We start from the raw sequence: 21,396 nt of genomic DNA on the forward strand, positions 1-21,396 counted from the left end.
TAAATAGGTGAGGTGATGGATGTGTTAATTAACTAAATGGTGGAATCCACCCAGGGATCGAACCCAAATCTCTTGGGTCTCTTACATTGGCAGGCAGATGCTTTACCACTGTGCTACCTGGGAAGACCTTTTCACAATGTATATGTGTATCAAATCACCATGATATATACTTTAAACATCTTACAATTTTATTTGTCAATTATAGTTCAATAAAGCTGAAAAAAATTTTAATTAAATCTTGACATTTAAGTAATTTTAATGAGGACTTGTTTTATATATACTGATCACTTTTTTCCAGTCTTAAGTTTCATGAGAAGTTCAAAAAACCACAAATTTAATTAATTATAAATCACAGCTCTTCACATTTACGGCACTTGTATCACAAATTTATAATCACTGCTTTTTAATCACTGCTTTATCTCAAGGTCCTGAGCAGAGTTAGCTCTAAGACAGCAGAAGGCTGAGTACTACTCTTCTGTGACAAATTTCTGTAACAAATGCCAAATAAGACATTTCAGAGTCACCCTTCTCCCGAGAATGGAATCTGATCCCACTCAACATAAGCTGCAAAAGTCTAAGTTCTGAGCCAAATTATGTGAATTTGTCTCCATATACGTGTAAGACACATAAAGTCATACAGAGGGCCTTATCCTGCTTGCACAACTATGTGTGCTCAGTCACTCAGTCATGTCTGACTCTTTGTGACCCCATGGACTGTGTAGCACGCCAGACTCCTCTGTCCATGGAATTTTCCACACAAAAATACTGGAGTGGGTTGTCATTTCCTTGTCCAAGGGATCTTCCTGATCCAGGGATCAAACCCCCATCTCTTGTGTCTTCAGCATTGGCAGGCAGATTCTTTACTGCTGTGCCAGCTGGGAAGCCTGCACAACTATAAGCCCTATAAAAAGACCCCGGGGTTGATTCTATGCTAACATTAGGAGAATGGTGTTGTGAGTTTCTTGACTTTTAGAGCAGACAAAAGTTTGCTTCAGGAAAGCAAACTCGAAAGCATATAACATGATCTTCCCATCACTTCATACCCTTTAAGTTGCCATAAATAATTTTTCTTAATTATATACTTCATCCAAAAATTCTCAATAAAGTATTTTAAGCAGTAATCATGGGAATTGGTCTTGCCCAGTGAATTTTACACTAAAAGTAATATTAGGCAGTAACATCTTTGTGAAATCAAGAATAAAAATATCAACTGGGTTGAATTGGGATGGGGTAGACTGATCTTTCAGGTTCCTTTGGCTCTACAATTCTGTATTGTTTCAAATGCAAGATGCAGAAAGACCAAGCTGTGTCATTTTCATCCTACCCAAATCCAAGGAATTAGACCAGGGATTTGTATTTTATTTTTCAGATGAGCAACTATAATTTATGACTACCCAAAGTAATAAACTAGACATTACTAAGTATGGGATTAGAACTCAGATTTTCTTTTTTGTAGCCTATAATTCTTTCCAGTAGGTATTAATACCAAATGCTCAATCCTGGCCTTGAAAATCTTTAATCACAATATTTTAATGAATCTTAACTCATGTTTCAACTCTTCTATCAGACAAAACTTACAATATTGGCATTTGTTTCTACCTCAAATACCAAATGTTAACACTGGCTGCTCACAATGGCTAGAATACCATTCTGGAATTTTCATGTATATCTAATGTATTTAACGATAAGGCAGCAAGACTTTGGTTTTATCAGATCTTCCACACAAACTAAAAGCTGGTGTCAGAGAATACTTATACAATGAGAAGAATACAACTAATCCATTCTACATGCACATACAAAGTACACCAACAAAACTCTGCCTCAGAGTTTTATGTGATTAAACCGTACCTCTACTTGTTTATTTCTAAAACAATATTCTTTGGACTCAGTGTTTTTTTGCCTGCACGAGATATAAATTCAAGGGTAAGCAATAGGCTTTCAAACTCTTTAGAAGTTCTAGTTTAATACGATGCATGTTTCTTAAAGTTGTCATGTCCCCCAAAAATAGGAATGAAAGTTATTCCATTTCTGAAATCTGAGGTCCTTACAAAGAACAGCATGGGTTTTGTTTTGTTTTTTTAGGGAAAAAAAGATATCTAGAAGATAAAAGCTCTGCTCATATTTGTGGCACTATGAAGGAGCAAAGTTTTGGGGGCAAAAAAAATATATATTGCAATCCTTTGAATTTGCTAAAGATTTTTTAAACCACTAGTAAAAACACAAGTCTCACATCTATTAAACTGGAGAATGAAGAAAGGAAGAAATACCAAATGCAACTTCAATAATCATACATGACACTGAATCATAGCTCTTTTCACTTATCAGGAACATACCTTCCCCCAGTCTGAGTCGATAGATTCTATCAGTAAGGAGAGTATATCTTGAAATGCTTTCTGTATGCAGGCCTTTAGTTTTTCAAAACATTGCACAGACATCCATTTCGAAGAACAAGTCGACAAGAGTTCCAAAAGGGGCTTACTCTCTGAACCACTGGCTTGCTCCTTCAGAGTGTCCTTTAAGAGAAACTCCAAGACAGTTAGGATGTCCTCCTCATGCTGATGGATTTCCAGTTGGATCCGCCTGGCTTCCTGCATAGTCCATTCTCTGCGGCTCTGGTCTAGACACGTCTGTAATTCTGTCTCCTTCTGAAGAAGTAGTTCAGCTTTTTGCTTCAAAAAGTCTTCCTTAGCTGCAGCAAGCACCTCATTAATTTTATTTCGATGGTCATCTAAAAATTGCCGGTAATCTTGCTCATTTTGTTCTTGAATTCTGTGGATTTCTTCTTGCTTTTCTTTGCTCCACTCACTCCGGGCCTTTGCCAGCTCAGCCCTGACAACCACGGGGAGTTCCTCATTCTTTAACTCAAGCTCTCTCTGCAGAGAATGAATCTTCTCTTCCATTTCCTTTCCAGGTGTGACATTTTTCTTCATATTTGCAACCTCGCTTTTCCATTTCTCTTTAGCTTCAGAAACAGCAAACAATATCTAAAGAGTAAAACAATATATAATGAAAACTTTTTATGATTCTTTCCATCAATAAAAAAAAATTAAAGTTACTGTTTGGGTTAATCTTTGAACTTGTCAAACAAGAGATTTAAAATCAAAATTAAAGAGAAAAAGTAAATTTAAGTATGACATTAGTTGGTCCTAAAATATAATTACACCCAATGTGAAGATCTTTGCCCTCATTTTAAACCATCTAATATTTTGTCTTATGTAAGACAAAAATAAATAAAATTTAAAAATAAAAATTAAACAAAATTAAAGTATAAAACATCCATTTCTATATGGATAACTAGAAATTTAAAGTGACCAAAAAATATACAGTTACATAATTATCTGAAATTAATTTTAGAAAAAAAATTTGTATTTTAATACAGATGCTATCTCAAATCTAAGCCACCCAAAAATAAATCATCTTTTATGCGAAGCAAAAAGCAGCCTCATACGGAAATCTTACTATTTTTAGGAATGTAACACTTACCTGAACAATAACTTGCTGGCAAACATAATGTATTTTAATGCAATTCTACTGCTTAAATCAGTTCATAAAATATCAAACAGAAAAGTCATTTTTTTTCATTAATCTAATTTTTCTTTGTAACAGAATAACAGGACAAGTAGATCATATGCATCAATAGAACACAAGCAAAAATTAACAGGGGATTAAAAATCCTGAGCTCTAGCTCAAATCCTGACTTGGACTACAGAGGCAGCCTCATATAATACAGGCTCTGGAGATAAACTGCTGAAATTAACAACTTCCCACTCCTCAACTTCTTTGATCCTCAATTTCCTCATCTATAATCTGGAGATAATTACAATGCCCATCTGATAATTGATTTTTTAATTTAAATTATTTAATTTAAATTATTTAAATAAGCAAAAAATTATTTAAGGTTTTTTAAGATTAAATGACAAAAATAAGTAATCCATTTAAAGCACTTAGTCCAGAGCATAGCAAACAATAAGACTCAGAAAATATTATGTATTTACTGTTACTCTTGGCTGCACAGGCTTAGAAAATTTATCTGTTTTACACTGTCTTCTATATAACAAGCAGATTAGATGATAACCTCAAGTTCCTTTCACTTCTAATACTCCCTGGACTAAATCAGAGAAGCCACAGGGATACAAATGCAAAAGAATAATTGGTCTGGCCTAGATGGTGGTGACCACTATGAATCAATACCATATATACACTGTGGCTATGGAGATGAAGGGTTGGCTTCCTTAATTCTTAGCTATTACATAATCATAGCAAATTATCTTCAACTATATAGATTCCTAGGCACGTTATGTATCTTTACTCAATAAAATGTGTTCCTAAACAGTTGGATATAAGTCAAAAATTTTGAATCATTCTTTAAGTTTACTAAAGGAACCCACTAAGATGAGCTTTACAAAGGAATTCACAGCAAAATTCTTTTACCACCAGTAAAATAATTCAGTAGCCATGTGAAACATGTTTCCTTTCCCAAAAAGGCAAACAGGGCATGTCACAGTGGATGCCTGGAAATGATCAACAGGTAACTAGGGTAGAGGGGTCAGGTCCCAGGGAAACTGGGTGACCCGTCCAACCTCACCAAAACTATACAACCTCTCATATAAAGTTTTACAGGAGAATTTGGCAGCATTAATTGATTTAGAGCTTCCTGACATTGCTGCACATTAGAATCACCTGAGGAGCTGTTAAAAATCCTGACTGATGCCCAGGCCACACCCTGTACCAATTAAAACATAAAGCCTGGAGGGGGGAGCCAGGCAGCAGCAATTTTTAAAGATTCTCAAGTTTTTCAAATGTGCAGCAAAGTTGAGGAAACAACTTGACTAATTTTGGATTCTGGAAACTAGCTTTAAATTTCCAGATTTTGATGTATCCCTCTAATCTTACAAGAACTTCTCGGCCAGTGCTGAAAAACGCTCTTGCCTACCTCATTGGCTTGGAGGAAGGATTTACAACATGTTAACTCACTCCAGACCCATCAAATCAGCATCTCTAGGAGCAAAGCCCAGGAATCTGCTCTAACAACTCCTCCACGTGATTCTCATGCCTGTTGAAAGTTTGAGACGCAACACATGGTCCTCTTGCTTCTGTATTTCTACATTCACATATATTCAATCAGGACTCTGTGTTCTTACGGAAAGATCAACTTATTATTCTTAACTTCTGAACTCTAAGAGACATATGTACATCATCATAGAGTTTCCTCTTTCTCTCTATCTCTTAAATTTCCTTTTGAAATATCAACTCATTGGAAAAGACCCTGTTGCTGGAAAGACTGAGGGCAGGAGGAGAAGGGAGTGACAGAGGATGAGATGGTTGGATGGCATCATCCAATGGACATGAATCTGAGTTTGACTCTGGGAGATAGTGAATGACAGGGAAGGCTGGCGTGTGCAGTCCATGGGGTTGTAAAGAGTCGGACATAACTTAGCAACTGAACAACTAAAAACATACAGAGAATATTATAATGATCATCCATGTACCACCACATAACTTGAGAAAAATATTAAAACATTTTTTTTTTACTTACGCTGAATTATTCCTTAAGTAATTTGTGGAATATAAGACTATGAATACAACATATGATTCATTTACAATGTCTACTACACACATTATTTTCCAAAATTGTTGTGACAACAGGAGAGTAATATATGCTTGAAACTTCAATCTATTATATCTTGCGTATTACAATTAAGAGAGGATATAAACACACGGCATAAAATAGCACCTTAAGTTTGCTATTTGTGGACTTCTCATGAAGACTGTATGTTCATATATTTGGGGTACTTATCCATAGATTGTTTCTCATAAATCTGTATTGTTTTTCTTATCACATATAATGGTTCTATGTGATTCACTTACTTCCCTTATTTTTATTATCCCCTCTTTTAATGTTATTACATAAACAAAAATGTTTTAAATGGTGTACATATTTTATCCTATTTATCTGTCTTTGCTAATGTGCCTGTTGCTTCACTACCGAATTATGATGCAAATCTGAAATATTCAATTTCTTTTAATTTTCCTATACTTTCATTTTAAAATGCTTAATTTCTGAATCAATCTAGAGTTTACTGTGATGTTTGGGGTGGGAAAACAATTTTTCCAAAGTGCTGTCTGGCTATCATAAGATTACTTAATGTAGAATAATTCCTCATTCCACGTTTTGAAACAATTAAGTTCTTATTCGTGTTGGACATATCTTCAATGTCTCTGTAGTACTGAATGAAAAAGAATTCTATTTTTGTGACTCAACACTGTCTGAATTGTTGCTTTCCAACATATTCTATTAAGTGTTAGGGCTGGACTACTACTTCTTTTCCAGAATATTTTAAATTTCTTAGCCCTTTCAGTTTTCCAAATAAATTTTCAAATTATTGGGTTAAATTTCAAAACTAAGTTCAGTTTATTGGTATTCTGACTAGAATTGGTTTATACTAATAAAGTAAGTTGGGAGAATACAAATGGTTGTAATACCTGATGCTTCTAGTCAAGCAACATGACATCTCTGGAAAGAAGTGATGATTATTTACCAAAGGAAGTTTAAGACTACTGACACAGCACATAAAACAACAGTTATACATGTGAAAGGATATCATATAGCTAACTGCTCTCTGATTCTCCTAGAAATACAGCAAAGTAGAAAAAGATTTTGTTCCATGGGTAAGGTTCCAGATTGTGAGAGTTTCATTGACTCTGAGACACATTCTCTTCCCCTCAAATACATGATACGGATGAAAACAGATCCCACTAGTTCGGTCCTGAGCTAAGCTTATATAGGCACTATTGCATGTAATCCTTCCACAAGGCTGTGAGCAGGTAGGAGTTCCTGGGACCGAGATGAGGTCCTCCTGAAGGTTCTTCCCAGGAGAGCTCTTACCCGTTTGGCCACTGACTGCTCCTGTAGCTCCTCCCACTTCTTCTGTTCTGCTCTTACAAGTGCTTTATATTCTGCCAGCTCTGGCAGTTCTTCCAGCCACCGATGACGAGCATTCTGCACAGCTGCTTCTACCTTCAGGAGAGCAATTGCGAGAGATGGGGAGGTAAAGTAAGGTATACAATTTCAGAAAGATCCCATTTGCAGGAAGCCTCTCTGATTCCCTGTGCATTTTATGCTGTTTTGCACTGGAGTAGTTAAACTGATTTCAAGTACCTCCCAGCCCTTATCCCCAGCAGTGAATTTAATCCTTCTGTTCTAAATGTTCCATACTGGCCCATGCAAATGCCAAAAGAGGAAGCAGAAAGCTATACATGTTTAATGGCCACTACAATTAATAGAAAGAGCTTCCCTGGTGGCTCAGTCAGTAAAGAATCCACCTGAAAAAGAATCCACCTGCAATGCAGGATATCAGGGTTCGATCCCTGAGTAAGGAAGATCCCTTGAGAAGGAAATGGCAACCCACTCCGGTATTCTTGCTTGGGAAACCCGAAGGACAGAGAAGCCTGGTGGGCTACAGTCCATAGAGTTGCAAAGAGTCAGACACAACTTAGTGACTAAACCACCACCACCACAACCACCATTACTAGAAAATCATAGAAATTGCCACTTCCAACAAACTCCTATTTATCTCAGGGTGAAAAAGAAGAAATGCAGGAAGCTTGCTCGGCGTTGGCCTCTGTCCAGTCAGTATACCCACCACCTTCTCAGTCCTTGTGCCTGACGTATCAACATGTGCACACAGGCAAATGCACCAATACAGTTTAGAGCCTTATACTCGACAATTTTTCTTGCTGTCAAGGATGAATCTGTGACTATAAAGTAAGGGGGATACTTCAAGTCAAGCAAAAATATAAGCCTTGAATTATGAGGGTGATCTGGTTGTAAATCCATTATGGGTTACCACGGATCATTTATTAAATAATCTTTCCTATTTCCTTGTTCAAAATATCAAGATATACATATGACCATACATACACACAAAAGCAGAGTTGATGTAAGGGGCTGAATTTGTCACTAAGATGCTAAATAAATTTATAGGTAAATTCTAGAAAGTTAAAAACATGGGGAAAAGATAAAGCTCCTACAGAAATTTATATTCCTTCATAAGTTACTGCAAACATTTCCTTTCTACAACATACGGCTTTTTGTTTTTCTTCACAAGATCTGTAATTATATAAATACCGAACCAGCACCCTTAAATATGTCCCTTTGCCAATAAAACACTTTATTAACTCTGTTCAAAACTTAAACAGCTGAGAAAATTATTTTTCTAACTGACTGAAAATACCCTTAATAAAATTACATATACTTGCCTATGCTTCCATACTTTCAGTATCCCTTGTAAAATCATGAATAACAATTTATCAGATAGGCAGAACAAGTATTTATCAAAAGCCGAGTACGTATTTTTTTAAAATTTTACTTCAGATATTATCTTAAGACTTTACATTAAGTAACAGATCTAAAATTTTAAAATATATAATAAATAATATTATATTAAGGTCCGAGGACCTCTGAGGGCTAGAAACCTTGTCAGGTGGTTTGTTAGGCAAAAATTATTTTCAAAATATTTGGACCTCCTTTATTTTTTTTACTCCCATTCTTTCATGTGTAAATAGCACAGTTCTCCAGAGGCTACATGCTATATAATGTGTCACTTCCCTGAAGCCAAAGGCAAATATGCATGAAGACTCTTATTTTTTAAAGTTTTCTTGCAGTTTTTTTCCAATACAGTAAAAAAAAATTATACAACCAACATAGCAAAAGCTGTTTCAAGTCTTCAGTTTTTAAAATTGTAAAGACATCCAAAGAACAAAAAATTTAAGCATCACTGTAATAAACAATATTGACAAAATAATAACTCAGCTTTATTCTATTAACACAGAGCTATGCTTTTCTCTGTCTGACCTTTCTTGGAAGCAAGTAACAGGCCCCACTTAAAAAGGAGCTACCTTTTTGAGTGCTTCCAAGGGGAGGTGATGATACCCTTTCTGGCCACAGGATTTATAGACAAAGTCGCATTTAAAAGGTAGGCTTCCAGATTCAAGTCTCAACACAAATATTGTTAAATATCTTATTCACTTTAAGCTTACATATCTGTAACTACTTTAGCAAAATATTTTCCATAAAGTTAGATACGAAAGATACATAAGTAAATTATGCTTCATTCAGATGTCAAACCATCATCATTAACCTCAGTCATCTTAATATTTAGACCAACTCAGAGGAGCACACATTTTGTACACTGAAAGAATATAGAGAAAAACTGAGAGTTGATAGTTTTGTGACAAAAATATAGTGAAAATTTTAGAACATAAGATTGTTACTCTACACTAGGGTGCACAAAATATTTAAATATAAAGTTATGAACAAGTTCAATGGCAGCACTTAACAGGTTTTCATTAGTAGGCAGTTCCAATAATTGTGCTATAGTAAACCTGCCTATTACCTGTTTGGCAATATTTTCACAGTATTTGAGTTCCAGTTCAAACTCAAGTTTCTTCAAGTTCCCCTTGATGGCTGTTTCCTTCTCTTGCTCTAAATTTTGCTGGATCTTTCGCTTCTTTTCTTCTATCATGACTGCCATCTCTTTCTTGGAAATAACATCAATGGTGGTTTCTTGGTCAGTTTGGCTGCAACAATCTGAGGTCTTCTTTTTCATTGCCTTTATAGTTTGATCCAGTTTAGACTGCCACTCCTTTTCAAGCTGTTGAATCAGTTCTTGTTTGATCTGTTTTCAGAAGAAAAATCACATGAAGAGAAAAATATTCAAATAAGCAAAAACTAGAATTAACAGGTAGCCAAAAAAGCAACCACAGATGGTTTGAGAACCATCTAACATTGCTGCAGTGATCACGTGAGGTTTTGAAATGTCAATGAGAACATATCCTACAGAAATCCTGAAAGTTACTCTTTGACTTTATCTATGGGACACAAGTCACATGGGAGATTTAAGTATGTTGTAAAAGATCAGGTTACCTTGCTCTCAAGATGGAAACTTTCACATTGCCACTAAAATGATGGTATGATTTTAAAAAAAGAAAAAAATGAAGAAAATCTCTGCTATGAATATGTGATTTTCCATCAATATCAGAGCAGGCATGGGGTAAGTATAATTAATGAACCTAAAATTGAACAATTTAAAAAATAGTCTGACTTACTTGAACACATTAGAATCTTGTTTGTCATATTAAACTGCACTGAGTCAGCTGTGCATTCAAGAGGAGGGCATTACTGGAAGAATGTCTTAATGATACGACTTTCAGCAGTGTAGTAGGATGGACGCAAACATAATTAGTAGTGGGCAAAACTGTGAAACAGCAAAATTTGCTTTTCCTTTTTTGTTTCCCACCTCCTGGGTATCCAGGGTTTTCAGATTACTTCCCTGCCTACCACAGCTGCTGGCTGCATTGCTTCTCTCAAAAGAGCTACCTTAAGTGGCCTTTTTTGATTTATCCTTTCCTGACATTCTCACAAAAGCATTATAGCTGTCTCACTCTTCCACCTAGTAAATAACTGGCTAAAAAATCCAACTAAAAAACAATTTGCAGTAATTTAAAAATAGGACATTTGTTTTGTGCCATCTATATTTTTATACATACATGGCTAGATACACTCCAGAATGTATTTTTATATTAAAAAATGACTAGTGAAGGAATTTCAGGTGCCAGCACTTGACTGATGAAATTTGAGGGAAGGGATGGGAGATGAGTAGGAAGGTCACAAGACAGGACAATGGTTTACGATTTCATTTTGAGGTAGCCCCAACCCGAATTAATAGCAATAGCAAGGACAAAAGAAGCTAGTTTAAACAAGTTTGAGAACTTATTTCACTTTCAACTAAGTTTTTAAGATCACAATTTGGTTCTTCATTTTCTTGGAAACTATGAGCATTTCTTAACCTCATTTGCTACAGAGGTTAATAGAAGCTTTGTACCTCCAAGTCTACCCAATCATTACTTCTATCTTCTAATCCACAGTGTATGTTAAGTATTTGTTAATTATATTGGTCTCAAATTATCAGAATCATTTCACAATATGAAATTTGATTGTTGTTTCATTTGAAAAATTTAAAAAGTACCCCTCAAAACACATTTCCTGAATTAGGCTAAAGAACTAAGGGGTGGGAAGTTTTAAAAAATAAAACTGGTGTAAACTGCAAACAGCCCAATTCAAAGACATAAAATGAATGATTATATATGTCTCTGTGTGTGTGTGTGTGTATGTTAGTTTCTCAGTCATGTCCAACTCTTTGCGACCCCATGGATTACAGGCCGCCAGGCTCCTCTGTTCATGGGATTCTCCAGGCAAGAATACTGGATATGTACTTGGCTATTAAAAATAATGTCAGTTCAGGAAGAGCTCTCTCTCAACAGTTAATACTATACATTTTTAAAACATAGCGACTAGAAAGAAATTTTAACCCACACCTCTTTCTGTTCCTTATCCCAGTGTTCTTTTGCTAATATCACTTCATTTTCAACCTGCTGTTTAATATTACTTTCGTGTTCTTTCAGCCACTTGTCCTTTTCCATCACAAGGGTATCTTGGTACTTTTCTTCAAGTTCCACCTGTAGTTTCCTTACATACTCTTCTCTTTCCTCCAATAGCTGTCTCTTTAAACAAAATTCAAATAAGTATCTCATATGACACTAATATTCTCCAAGTCAAATTTATAAAATAATATTTATATGCATGTAATAGAAAACAGCAACAGAGACAAGTGAACTTCCTATATGCTAACTCAATCAGTTGAATAAGTTGTCTTGTAAAAACTTGCCTACATCTCACATATTTGGATAAGAAATTTACAGTTGGATACATTAAAAGAAAAGGCATCTAGCACAATAAATGCATCCAATACATAAATACTCCCAGAAGACCAAATATCCTTTTTTAAAAGTGAAACTGACATTTATGTTTACAGCCCAGCCATCACGGGACATGTGAGGTATCACAGCCCAGGAAAACTCACATTTCTGAAAAGATCTGTATTCTGAGAGAAGCCCAAAGTTATTACTCTATTTTTTTTTTTGGGGGGGGGGCGGTGGGGCAGGGCACAAATCTTAGTTCCTCAAATCAGGGATTAAAACTGCACTCCCTACAGTGGAAGCATGGAATCTTCATCACTGAAACTCTAGGGAAGTCTCTTACTGCTCTATTCTAAAAGTTATGCATCCTTCAACAAATTCAGATTAGCACTTTTCTCATTATCAAAGACAAAACCTTACCAAAACTAGCTAAAGCATTATCAAATAAGAACTGTCAAGCGTCAGTTAAAATTTAATCATTTGAACTATTCCTATAATATTTTCTATTCTAGGAACACAATTGGTCTGAAAACCCTAATAAAACTCTACTCAGGGATCAAAATTATCTATGACCATTTGTTTGAAAGTTTCTTCAAATGGGTCTTTTGGAAGTCCCACCAAGATGCTATGAGAAGAAACACATTGAAGACCACAGACTACAATACCAAGGAAGCACACCTCACATACCTAGTACTTGGCAACAGATCTTTTATTCTGATTCTTTGGCATTATATTTGACTCATAACTATACGGTTGTCCCGATTTTTTTCTGGTTCACAGCCGACCTTGTTTATTTCTGTCTTAATTGCTATCTGAGTCCTTTCCACCACTGGTACATGCCAAGAAGATGTTATCTATGTTTGCTGAGGGTTGTATGGTTCTGGAAAACCTCCTAGGGACTGAGAGACCCATTTCTTCAGTTATATCATGGGGACTGAAGTCGTACTAGGACTATCTCATCCACATGGTCAGGAAAATTGTCCGTTGTCACATCATAGATCATATATCACTGTTATTTTTGTTTTGACTGTAGAACAAATCCCCAAACTATCTTATCTGTGTGTGCCTTTCCTTTAGGAGTTGTTTCTATATGTATCTGCATTTCCTTTTGACACACAGAAGAAAATTGCTACTAATTTTCTGTGTGTCTATATGTGTGAGTATATTAGCTTAACTACATAATAAACCAGGCAATACAGAGACAACAAGAAGCATCTATTATTTCCCATGATTCTGTGCATCAGCTGGGTGGTGGTGATAGCCTGAGCCTACTCAGCTCATCTCTGCAGACAACTGGGGCTACAGTGGTCTAAGACGGCAACACTCACATGCCTAGTGGTTTGTTCAACGTCACCAGGCTGACACAGTGACTTGGTCACATGTCTCATCATCAAGCACGTTATTCCAGATCCTTCACATGGTGCTTGGACAAAGCATTCCTAAGAGTATCAAGCTTCTAAGGACCAACACATAAATGCTTTTTAAGTGTCCTTTTACATAATTTTTACTAATATCCCATTAGCCAAAGTCAGTCATTTGGCCAAGGTCAGATTCAAGGGAAGAGAAACAGACTATCTATAACTGAGAACAGCTACAAAGCCACACTGCAAAGAGACCCACATTCAGGGATAAGAAGAAAGTGTGGCCGTTTCTGCAATCCACCACAGTGAGGAAAACCTTGCTTCCAACTCTACAGAAGAAAAGCAAATTAATTGGTCACAGGAATCTGTCATTTGAACATACTACAGGAATATTTAATTCAAAAAGTTTTATCATTCAAGGGAAGGAATACTTGGATAGTTTTAAAATGTTGAAACTTGTTTTGCATGCCTCTGACAGTCAAAAAAATCCAACTTCTAAGGACTGATTTAACATGGATTACAACTGTATAAACAAGCCTTAGCTTGTGCATAGGAATGGCATTACGCAGGGCAGCATCGGTCACCTTTTCTTCGTCTACAGACTCATGTGTATCTGTGTGTGCACACTCAGTTGTGTGCAACTCTTTGCGACCCCAGGAACCGTAGCCCACCAGGCTCCTCTGTCTGTGGAATTCTTCGGGCAAGAATACTGGGGTGAGCTGCCATTTCCTTCTCCAGGGGAATCTTCTGAACCCAGGGACCAAACCCAGGTCTCCCACACTGCAGGCAGATTCCTTACTGTCTGAGCCACGAGGGAAGCTCACAGATTCACAGCCTTTATTGATTACTACCCAGTTTGAAGCTTCCAGTGTATATGAACATGCCGGGTTAACATCTGTTAATAGAAGCTTTAAAGGCTGGAATTGAACTTGGACTTAACCTGCAGCCTGATTCAACAAGCGTTTCAGAAAGATGACATATGAAAAGAGGAAATACAACTGGGGACTCACAGCATTGCCTGTCATATACATTTTGTATCCAAGCAAAGCTCTTGACCCGGAGACCAACTGCAGGGAAAACGACTGACGTCCTGTGCAGAAGGACTACCCTAACAGCTCCCTAGCTTGCTCAAGTTAGTAAGATTCTCCCATTGTGTGAATGTGAAACAAGTCCTAGGAAAGTACACTGGTATGTAAATACATATCTTTGTCTAGTTCTGGAGGATACGAAAAAATTAAAGTCTCATAAATGTAAAGGAGTTCTACTCTGACTGGCTCATGAAGGCTACTAAGCTTTGTAAAGGACTTAAATAAACCTAAATAAAAAAACTAAAGAATATCCAGAGAAGAAAGGAATTAAAATATTAACTGCTCTTAAGTACACTGGCCCTTTAAGTGAGGGATGGGTATAACTACAAGCAGATAGCGCAGAGGAATTTTTTAGGATGATGAGACTGTTCTGTTTCAGTCCACACATGGACATCAAATGAATAAGAATCAGTTTTATTGTATGGCAATTTAAAACTTTTAAAGAAAAAAAGTCTAACTTGTAGGTTTTCTTGGAAGGCCCAAATAGTTTTAACTTTTCTTCTTGCCCCAGTGCACAAGAATTCATGAGCCAAAATACCAGTTAGTACCAGCTATTAATTGCAACTGATCGATTATGGGGGGTGAAATTTTACAGCCAAATTGATTCTTTTCAAAGTATTAGGAGATATACTTCTAAAAAGAATGACCTCTTTGAGAGAAATGCTCTTATATTCTTGCCAATTTATATATTTAAAGGAAGAAAGAAAGAAAACAATCACACTAGATCTTCTCCCTATTTTAATTTTTTTAAACATTACTGAGCTAAGTCTTTAATTTCTAGGTAATTTAAGACACTTTCTAGCTTTTATTTCATGAGTACAAACTAAAACATCTCCCCTTAGTTTTTTTTCACTAGATGGTATGTATACAGGGCATGTTTTTCTACCATATTAACCTGTTTAAAAATAATCAAAATATTAAATGAACTGGACTTCCTCACCTGCTCCTTGCCATTCTTTTCAAGTCTGGCGGTAGCAATCGCCACGCTTTATTATAACTTATTCAGAAATCTCTGTTAAAAACATTTCCTCAAGACTTTAAAAATATTTTCTAATTTTGATGCAGGTGGCTTTCAGACTGTGGGCTGCAGCCTGGTCTCAAGGGAAAGGGAGAGATGGCTGGGTGTCTGGATGAGGCTCAGGTCAGGATAGGGAAGAAGACAGGAGGGGCAACTGCTTTTAAGTGATTTGACTCCTGGACACTCGCCAAGGGCAACTTGGAAGATTCAGGCAGGAGTACAGAGGACATTGCAGCTCCTCCAGCTTCCCTGAATGACAAGACCTCCCTGGACAGAGGTCACACTTAAACTGACCTTCCTCTCCATAGCCCCACATCATCACCTCCTGTATCACAATACCACAGTTCAAATTCCTGCCTTTTTCCCCAGCACAAATGGATGCTTATGTGCTGAGAGAAATGGGTCAGAGAAAAAGGTCTCTGAGGGGGATACTTCGTGCAGTGCTCACAGGGCTGGGAGTAACCACCTGAGCAGCAAACACACACAAAACAAGGATCCCTGGGCTTCAGACTCAAAGTGACTCGGGTCCACCTCCCTTATTTTTATAGAACTCTCTTTGGTTTCTTAGAAATCTACAAGGAAGAATCACTTTCTCCTATGGATCTGCCATTTTCTACTAGGGCTTTAATAATCATTTCAATGTTTACTGAACTTTTGTGAGCTGAATTCGTGTCAATCAGTCAAACGTAAAGAGCCTTCTACAGAAGTCTTCCCTGTTCCACAAGAGAATGAGTGCACTGGTTTCAAAGAGCAATGACGTGAGCACAACATGAACTTGTTCTGTACCTTCTTCTCCTGTGCCTGTTGCTCTTTTTCCATGCTCTTCCTGAGAGTCGCTTCTAGGTTATCTTTCTCTCGGCACACTTCCAGGTAACATTCCTGCACAGCCGCCATCTCCTTATTCACCTTATCTAAGTCAGACCTTGGATATACAAAACCAGCAACTAAATGTAAGGCTGCAGAATGAACAATTTTCCTCTAAATGATGGAATAAGAGAAAGCTCTCTCTACACTTTCAAGGGCAGCAAGACTTGCATTCTCACCTAAGTTGTAAGCGAGTCGCCTCATAAACCTCAAAGAGTTGCTGTTTCTCCAAAGCGTGCTTTGCTAACAGGCTTTCCCGTATTTGGGCTTTCATGGCTTCATGGTGCTGCTGGTAAGTCCTCTCAGACCTAGAGACAGACGACAGACAGCGGAATCTAAGGCAGTGCCCAGCATTACCAGAAACAGCGAGATGAACTGGTTTCCCTCCCTTCCTTCCCATTCCTTCCCTACGAATGCAAAGCGCAATTAAGATCAGATTGGTCTTCCCCAACCAAAAGTGGTAATAGTTAACTCTCAATAGATGATCTTATGAGAATCTTCAACATTGTCTTTCTACAAATGTTTCTAGAGAAAAATTAGAAACCTAGATGTGTGAATGCCCTAGTCCTTCACACAGAGTATAACAGTCTGTGTTTAGAACTTGTTTATAAAAAAATAATTGAAATAACAGAGGGTGTGGTTCCAAAATTCTAAGTTATCTATATTAAACGCAAATACTAAAGCACCCAACTCACACGTAAGTTATGTTCCAAAAGTCTGTTTCCAAGTTTATGACTCTGTATTTAGAAGACATTATTTCCTCCCACAAATTTCTCTTATAAAAAAAAAAGAGTTAAGCCATTAAGCTCTACTGTTTCAATGAACTACAGTTTGGATGATTCTATAGAATTCAACCCACTACGTAACATTATGTCTATGGAAAGGGAGTTCCAAATTCTAATTTGAGAAGCCAGGGACTCATCTTCTCCAATTTATGATCTCAATGGGGAGGGTTCACCCCCATCATTTTACTTGAATCTTTTGGAGGGGGTGTGTAAGGGAGAGAGAATAGGAGATGTGAGAAGGGAGGCCTCTGTCTGTACCTCACCTATCAACAGCTTCTTGTTTATCACGGTCAAAATCTTGTACCATTTGTCTCATTTGATTGCATAAGTCTTGATTTGTATTTCTCAGTTTTTCTTCAGTTTCTTTAAGTTCCTGGATACAAAAGAATAAAGTATTTAGAGGAAATAAACACCTTTATTGACTAGTCTAATCTTATTTTCTGATATCCTCTGTCCCTTTTCTCTTTCGTTATAACATTATTTGACATGATATCATTTTCATAATTCTATAAAAGTCTCTTCAGGCCTTGTAAGAGTATAGGCTTATCAAGTAGCTTTCTGATTGGAGTAAACATTAAAAACTTGTAAAAAAGCATTCAATCAGTGAAGAATTGGCTAACTAACAAGTCTTAGCTTACAAGTCTTTCTAACAAGTCTTAGAATACAATAATCTTCCCAACCATACAAATAAGCAAGGTTTTACTTTTTGGTCAAGAGCTGACTAAGGAGCAAAGAATACCTCCAAAAGCCGTGCAATTATGCAGACAGGAAGCTGGAATTACACTAACTTAACTTCCAATGAAAATACTACCACATGACCAGTAGTAAAAGGAAATAACTGCAATCCTAGTTACCTGCTAATGTACTTGTCCACTAGTACCTTTGTGTCATAGTACCTCTCTATTTTTTAATGAGGTCATGAGATTTCTCATAAAATAGAGGAAAGTTTTTTAATCACCTGATTTTGTTGCTGTAAAACTTGAATTTCATTTTTAAGCTGCAGTAGTTCATCTTTGACAATCATGTCAGAAGAGTCAGGCCATATCTGATTAGTTGGTTTTTCTGAGGTATCTGTTTTAGTCTAAATGTTAAAGAGAAATCAAAAGTTTTTCAGGTTTTTAAAAATTTTTAAACACTGGTTTTGAAACAATGTCATACTTACAAAGAAAGTACAAAAACAGTACAAATAACCAGAGTACAATTATCAATACCAGTAAATTAACTAGGATGCAATACTATTACCCAATCTACACACCTTATACAGAATTTTCCAATTTTCTTCTAAATGTCTTTTTCTGGTTCAGGATGCAACCTACAACTCTACATTGCATTTAGTTGTCACATCTTATTAGCCTCCTCCAATCTGGGACAGTTTTTTTCAGTCTTTGTCTTTCAAATCCATGAAATTTTTGAAGAGTACTTGTACTAATCGTTTATTTTGTAGGCTGTCCCTCAATTTGAGCTTTTCTGATGTTACTTCATTATTAAATTTAATAATTTAAAAGGTTATGCATTTTTGGCATGAATACCAAAGAAGTGATGTGAACACTTCTGAGGAGACATATGACATCAATATGCCTCATCACTGGTGATGATCAACTAACTGATGAAGGTCAAAGACCCTGTCTGCAGGCACCTCCACTATAAAGTTACTATTTTGCAATGAATAGTAAGTATATTATTCAGAGACACTTGCGACTATGGAAACATTCTATTTTTCATCACACTCTCACCCATTAGGCTTAGCATATTTAGTCAATATTAATTCATACATTTTATTCAATAGGAATTCATGACAGACTTTGGTAAATTGTTTCCAGAAAGTTGGTACACATGTATACCGTCAGGTAGTACAAGAGTCTGTCCAGCTCTCTTTGCCACCAATGGCCAGTGACTGAATGATTATTGTGTTTGCTGAGGGAAGGGGTCTCCAAAATTTTTTTTATTTGCATTTCTTGTGTCACCATCAGAGAGCAACCTCTTACATGCCTTCATTGTTCACTTGTTCTTCATCTTCCCAGATATATATAGGTTAGTAAGGTTATATATATATATAAGGTTAGTATATATATATATATATATATATATATATATAGTAAGGTTCCTCTTACTACCTGAGTTTTTTATCCATTTTTATAAGTTATTTGTTCATTGAAGAGGTCAAAGTTGTTTTTTTTTAAATATCTACTCTAATTGACCTATTGATTTTATTATTTACCTAAACTCTGAGGTCTCTTCTTCAATGTTTAAAATATATCTATACCAAAGTTCATTCCACTAACTGGGGGAAAAAGAGGTATATGTATCTCATTCTACGTGGGGTGACAGAACCCCAAGGCTTTGGCTCCTTTTTCCCATTTAGTCTTCATTTCCTTCAGAGGGAGACTGCTCTAGTTGCTGGCTTTGCTGGTTCACCTGCATCATGTCCCAGAAGTCACTGCTCCTGTCCCAGTTATAAGAAAGAGGAGATAAGAATATCTACTCTGTTAGCTTTCCAGACTTCGGGGTATTAATGAGACTTTAAAGGATTTTGTTGACTTATTAGAATGGCTTTTTTTTTTTTTTAACATGGCCTCTACTTTTTAAGGTTTATGACATTCATTTGTGCTTCCTTCCCTATAAGTGAGTTTCTATTACTTAGAATGAAAGTAACATCATACTGCTACCCTGAAAAAACAATCTTCATGGCTAGTTACTGCACTCAATTTTGACATATTTTCACACTGCAGGCACACTGGGACTTGGTACTTGCAGTAATTGTTGGCACAAAACTCGAGAATGTCTTTCAAAAGAAAAGGACCATTTGAATGTCGCCACAAAATTTCTCTCTCTAAAGCTGGAATACAGAAGGCATTATCTTCAAAAACACAAGAAATGTAATATACCAACTCTTATACTATCTTCCTAATTTCTATGTCTCAAAAAATTCTAGCCAGGACCCTTCTGAGTTGGCTACTGAACATTGCCTATCAAGTCCCTTCGAATCAGAGTATGGCTTTAACCACAGCTTGTGGTAAGGTAACGATCTCTATTAAGTATCACACACAGAAAGGGTTCTGTGTTTTATTTCTTAAGCTTACAAAAAATTCAGTGTCGATGTGGTCTCTGCCTGCTAGTAAGCCAGTCTGGTTTTCCTAAGGCCTTTGCCACATTCTACCTTAATGGACCAGTTGTTCAACTGAAATGAACAGCATAGTATTTGACCCACTCCTAATCACTACACAGTGCTATATATGGGCAGACTCCCCAGTTTCATCACATATTATCCTGGAAATGTCATAAAGCAGCACTGCTATGAACAGTCATATGACATAAAAGCAAAAAAAAAAAAAACTCTGCAGTAACTTTAAATTGTTCTATATAAGATGAATAGAAATGGATATAAAACATACTAAAGGCATTTATAAAGAAATAAATATATCAATACCTTTAAAACATCTATGAAAGAAATCTGTCAAAAAAGATTATATAGGAAATATTTTTGTTGCCCTTCTTAATACATAAAGGCTTTAAAGGAGGATTCTGATGGCCCAGTTCTCTTTAAAAAGACATCCAGGGAAGTTTAAATGATTGTGTTCTTTCTCTTAGCAAGCACAAAACTTCAACATCATTTCATTAAGCTCCGGATTTGATGCCAGCTATGATCATTCTTTCTAAAAAATCGATAGAGGCACTGCCCTAGTGGTCCAGGGCTTGCCTTTCAGTGCAGGGGACTCGGGTGCGATCCCTGGTCAGGGAACTGAGATCTCACACGCTGCAGAGCAACGAAACCCACCTGCTGCACCTCCTGAGCCCGTGCGCTCAAGAGCAACCAGAGAAAGTTGCTGTTCCGTGCGCAGCAAGCAGAGAAAGCCGGCACCCCACAAAGACCCAGTGCGGCCACAATTAAAAAAAAAATCAAGACATTTAATGAAGTTAGCTGCATTAAAGATTTCAGAAAGACTAAGTTTATATAATATGAACTTACAGCTTATTTGCTACATCCTTTTACATACGTCCGCTCAAGGCTGAAATGTCCCTTTCCACCTTCTCCCCTGGGTTTATCCTTGAGGACAGAGATCAAAAGTTCCCTCACAGACTTCACTAGGGCTACCTTAGTACCCCACGCCACCCCCAAGATCAGTTAGTTATTCCTTCTCATAGCACTTTGTAATTAGTATCATCCTTATTACACAAAGTTATACACGTCCATCTTCTTATAGATCCGTAGTATTCACTATGGTAGCCAGTAACCACGTATGGCTGTTGAGCACTTGAAATGTGACTTGTCCAAATAGAAACATGCAGTAAGCAGAAAATACATGCCAGATTTCAAGGGCAGAGCACACACACACAAAAAAACTGTCTTATTAATAATTTTATATTGATCACATATTGAGAAGATAACATTTTATATATACTAGGTTAAATAAATTATTAAAATCAATTTCACCTATTTTACCGTAATGGGACTACTAGAGATTTTAAGTTATATATATGGCATTATTATATTTCCACTGGATAGCGATATTCTAGAATTGAAG

General features: G+C 36.5%; 1 protein-coding gene across 10 annotated transcripts in view; it reads right to left on the bottom strand.

Moving 5' to 3' along the window:
• The window catches only part of CEP152 (centrosomal protein 152), a 98,839-nt gene that overhangs the window by 24,198 nt on the left and 53,245 nt on the right, over positions 1–21,396 (bottom strand). For 5 of the 10 annotated variants that reach the window (XM_043920567.1, XM_043920569.1, XM_043920563.1 and 2 more), the window contains 8 exons: positions 17,832–17,954; positions 17,137–17,246; positions 16,268–16,396; positions 16,011–16,146; positions 11,377–11,562; positions 9,396–9,677; positions 6,887–7,018; positions 2,334–2,984 (listed from right to left, as the gene is read on the bottom strand). In XM_043920567.1, coding sequence (XP_043776502.1) covers positions 2,334–2,984; positions 6,887–7,018; positions 9,396–9,677; positions 11,377–11,562; positions 16,011–16,146; positions 16,268–16,396; positions 17,137–17,246; positions 17,832–17,954 — 1,749 coding nt within the window. The remainder of the gene's footprint in view (positions 1–2,333; positions 2,985–6,886; positions 7,019–9,395; positions 9,678–11,376; positions 11,563–16,010; positions 16,147–16,267; positions 16,397–17,136; positions 17,247–17,831; positions 17,955–21,396) is intronic. The other 5 variants (XM_043920573.1, XM_043920572.1, XM_043920571.1 and 2 more) reach the window with 2 other exon arrangements.

The sequence above is a fragment of the Cervus elaphus genome, chromosome 12, assembly GCF_910594005.1.
Source record: "Cervus elaphus chromosome 12, mCerEla1.1, whole genome shotgun sequence".
Taxonomy (NCBI): Eukaryota; Metazoa; Chordata; class Mammalia; order Artiodactyla; family Cervidae; genus Cervus; species Cervus elaphus.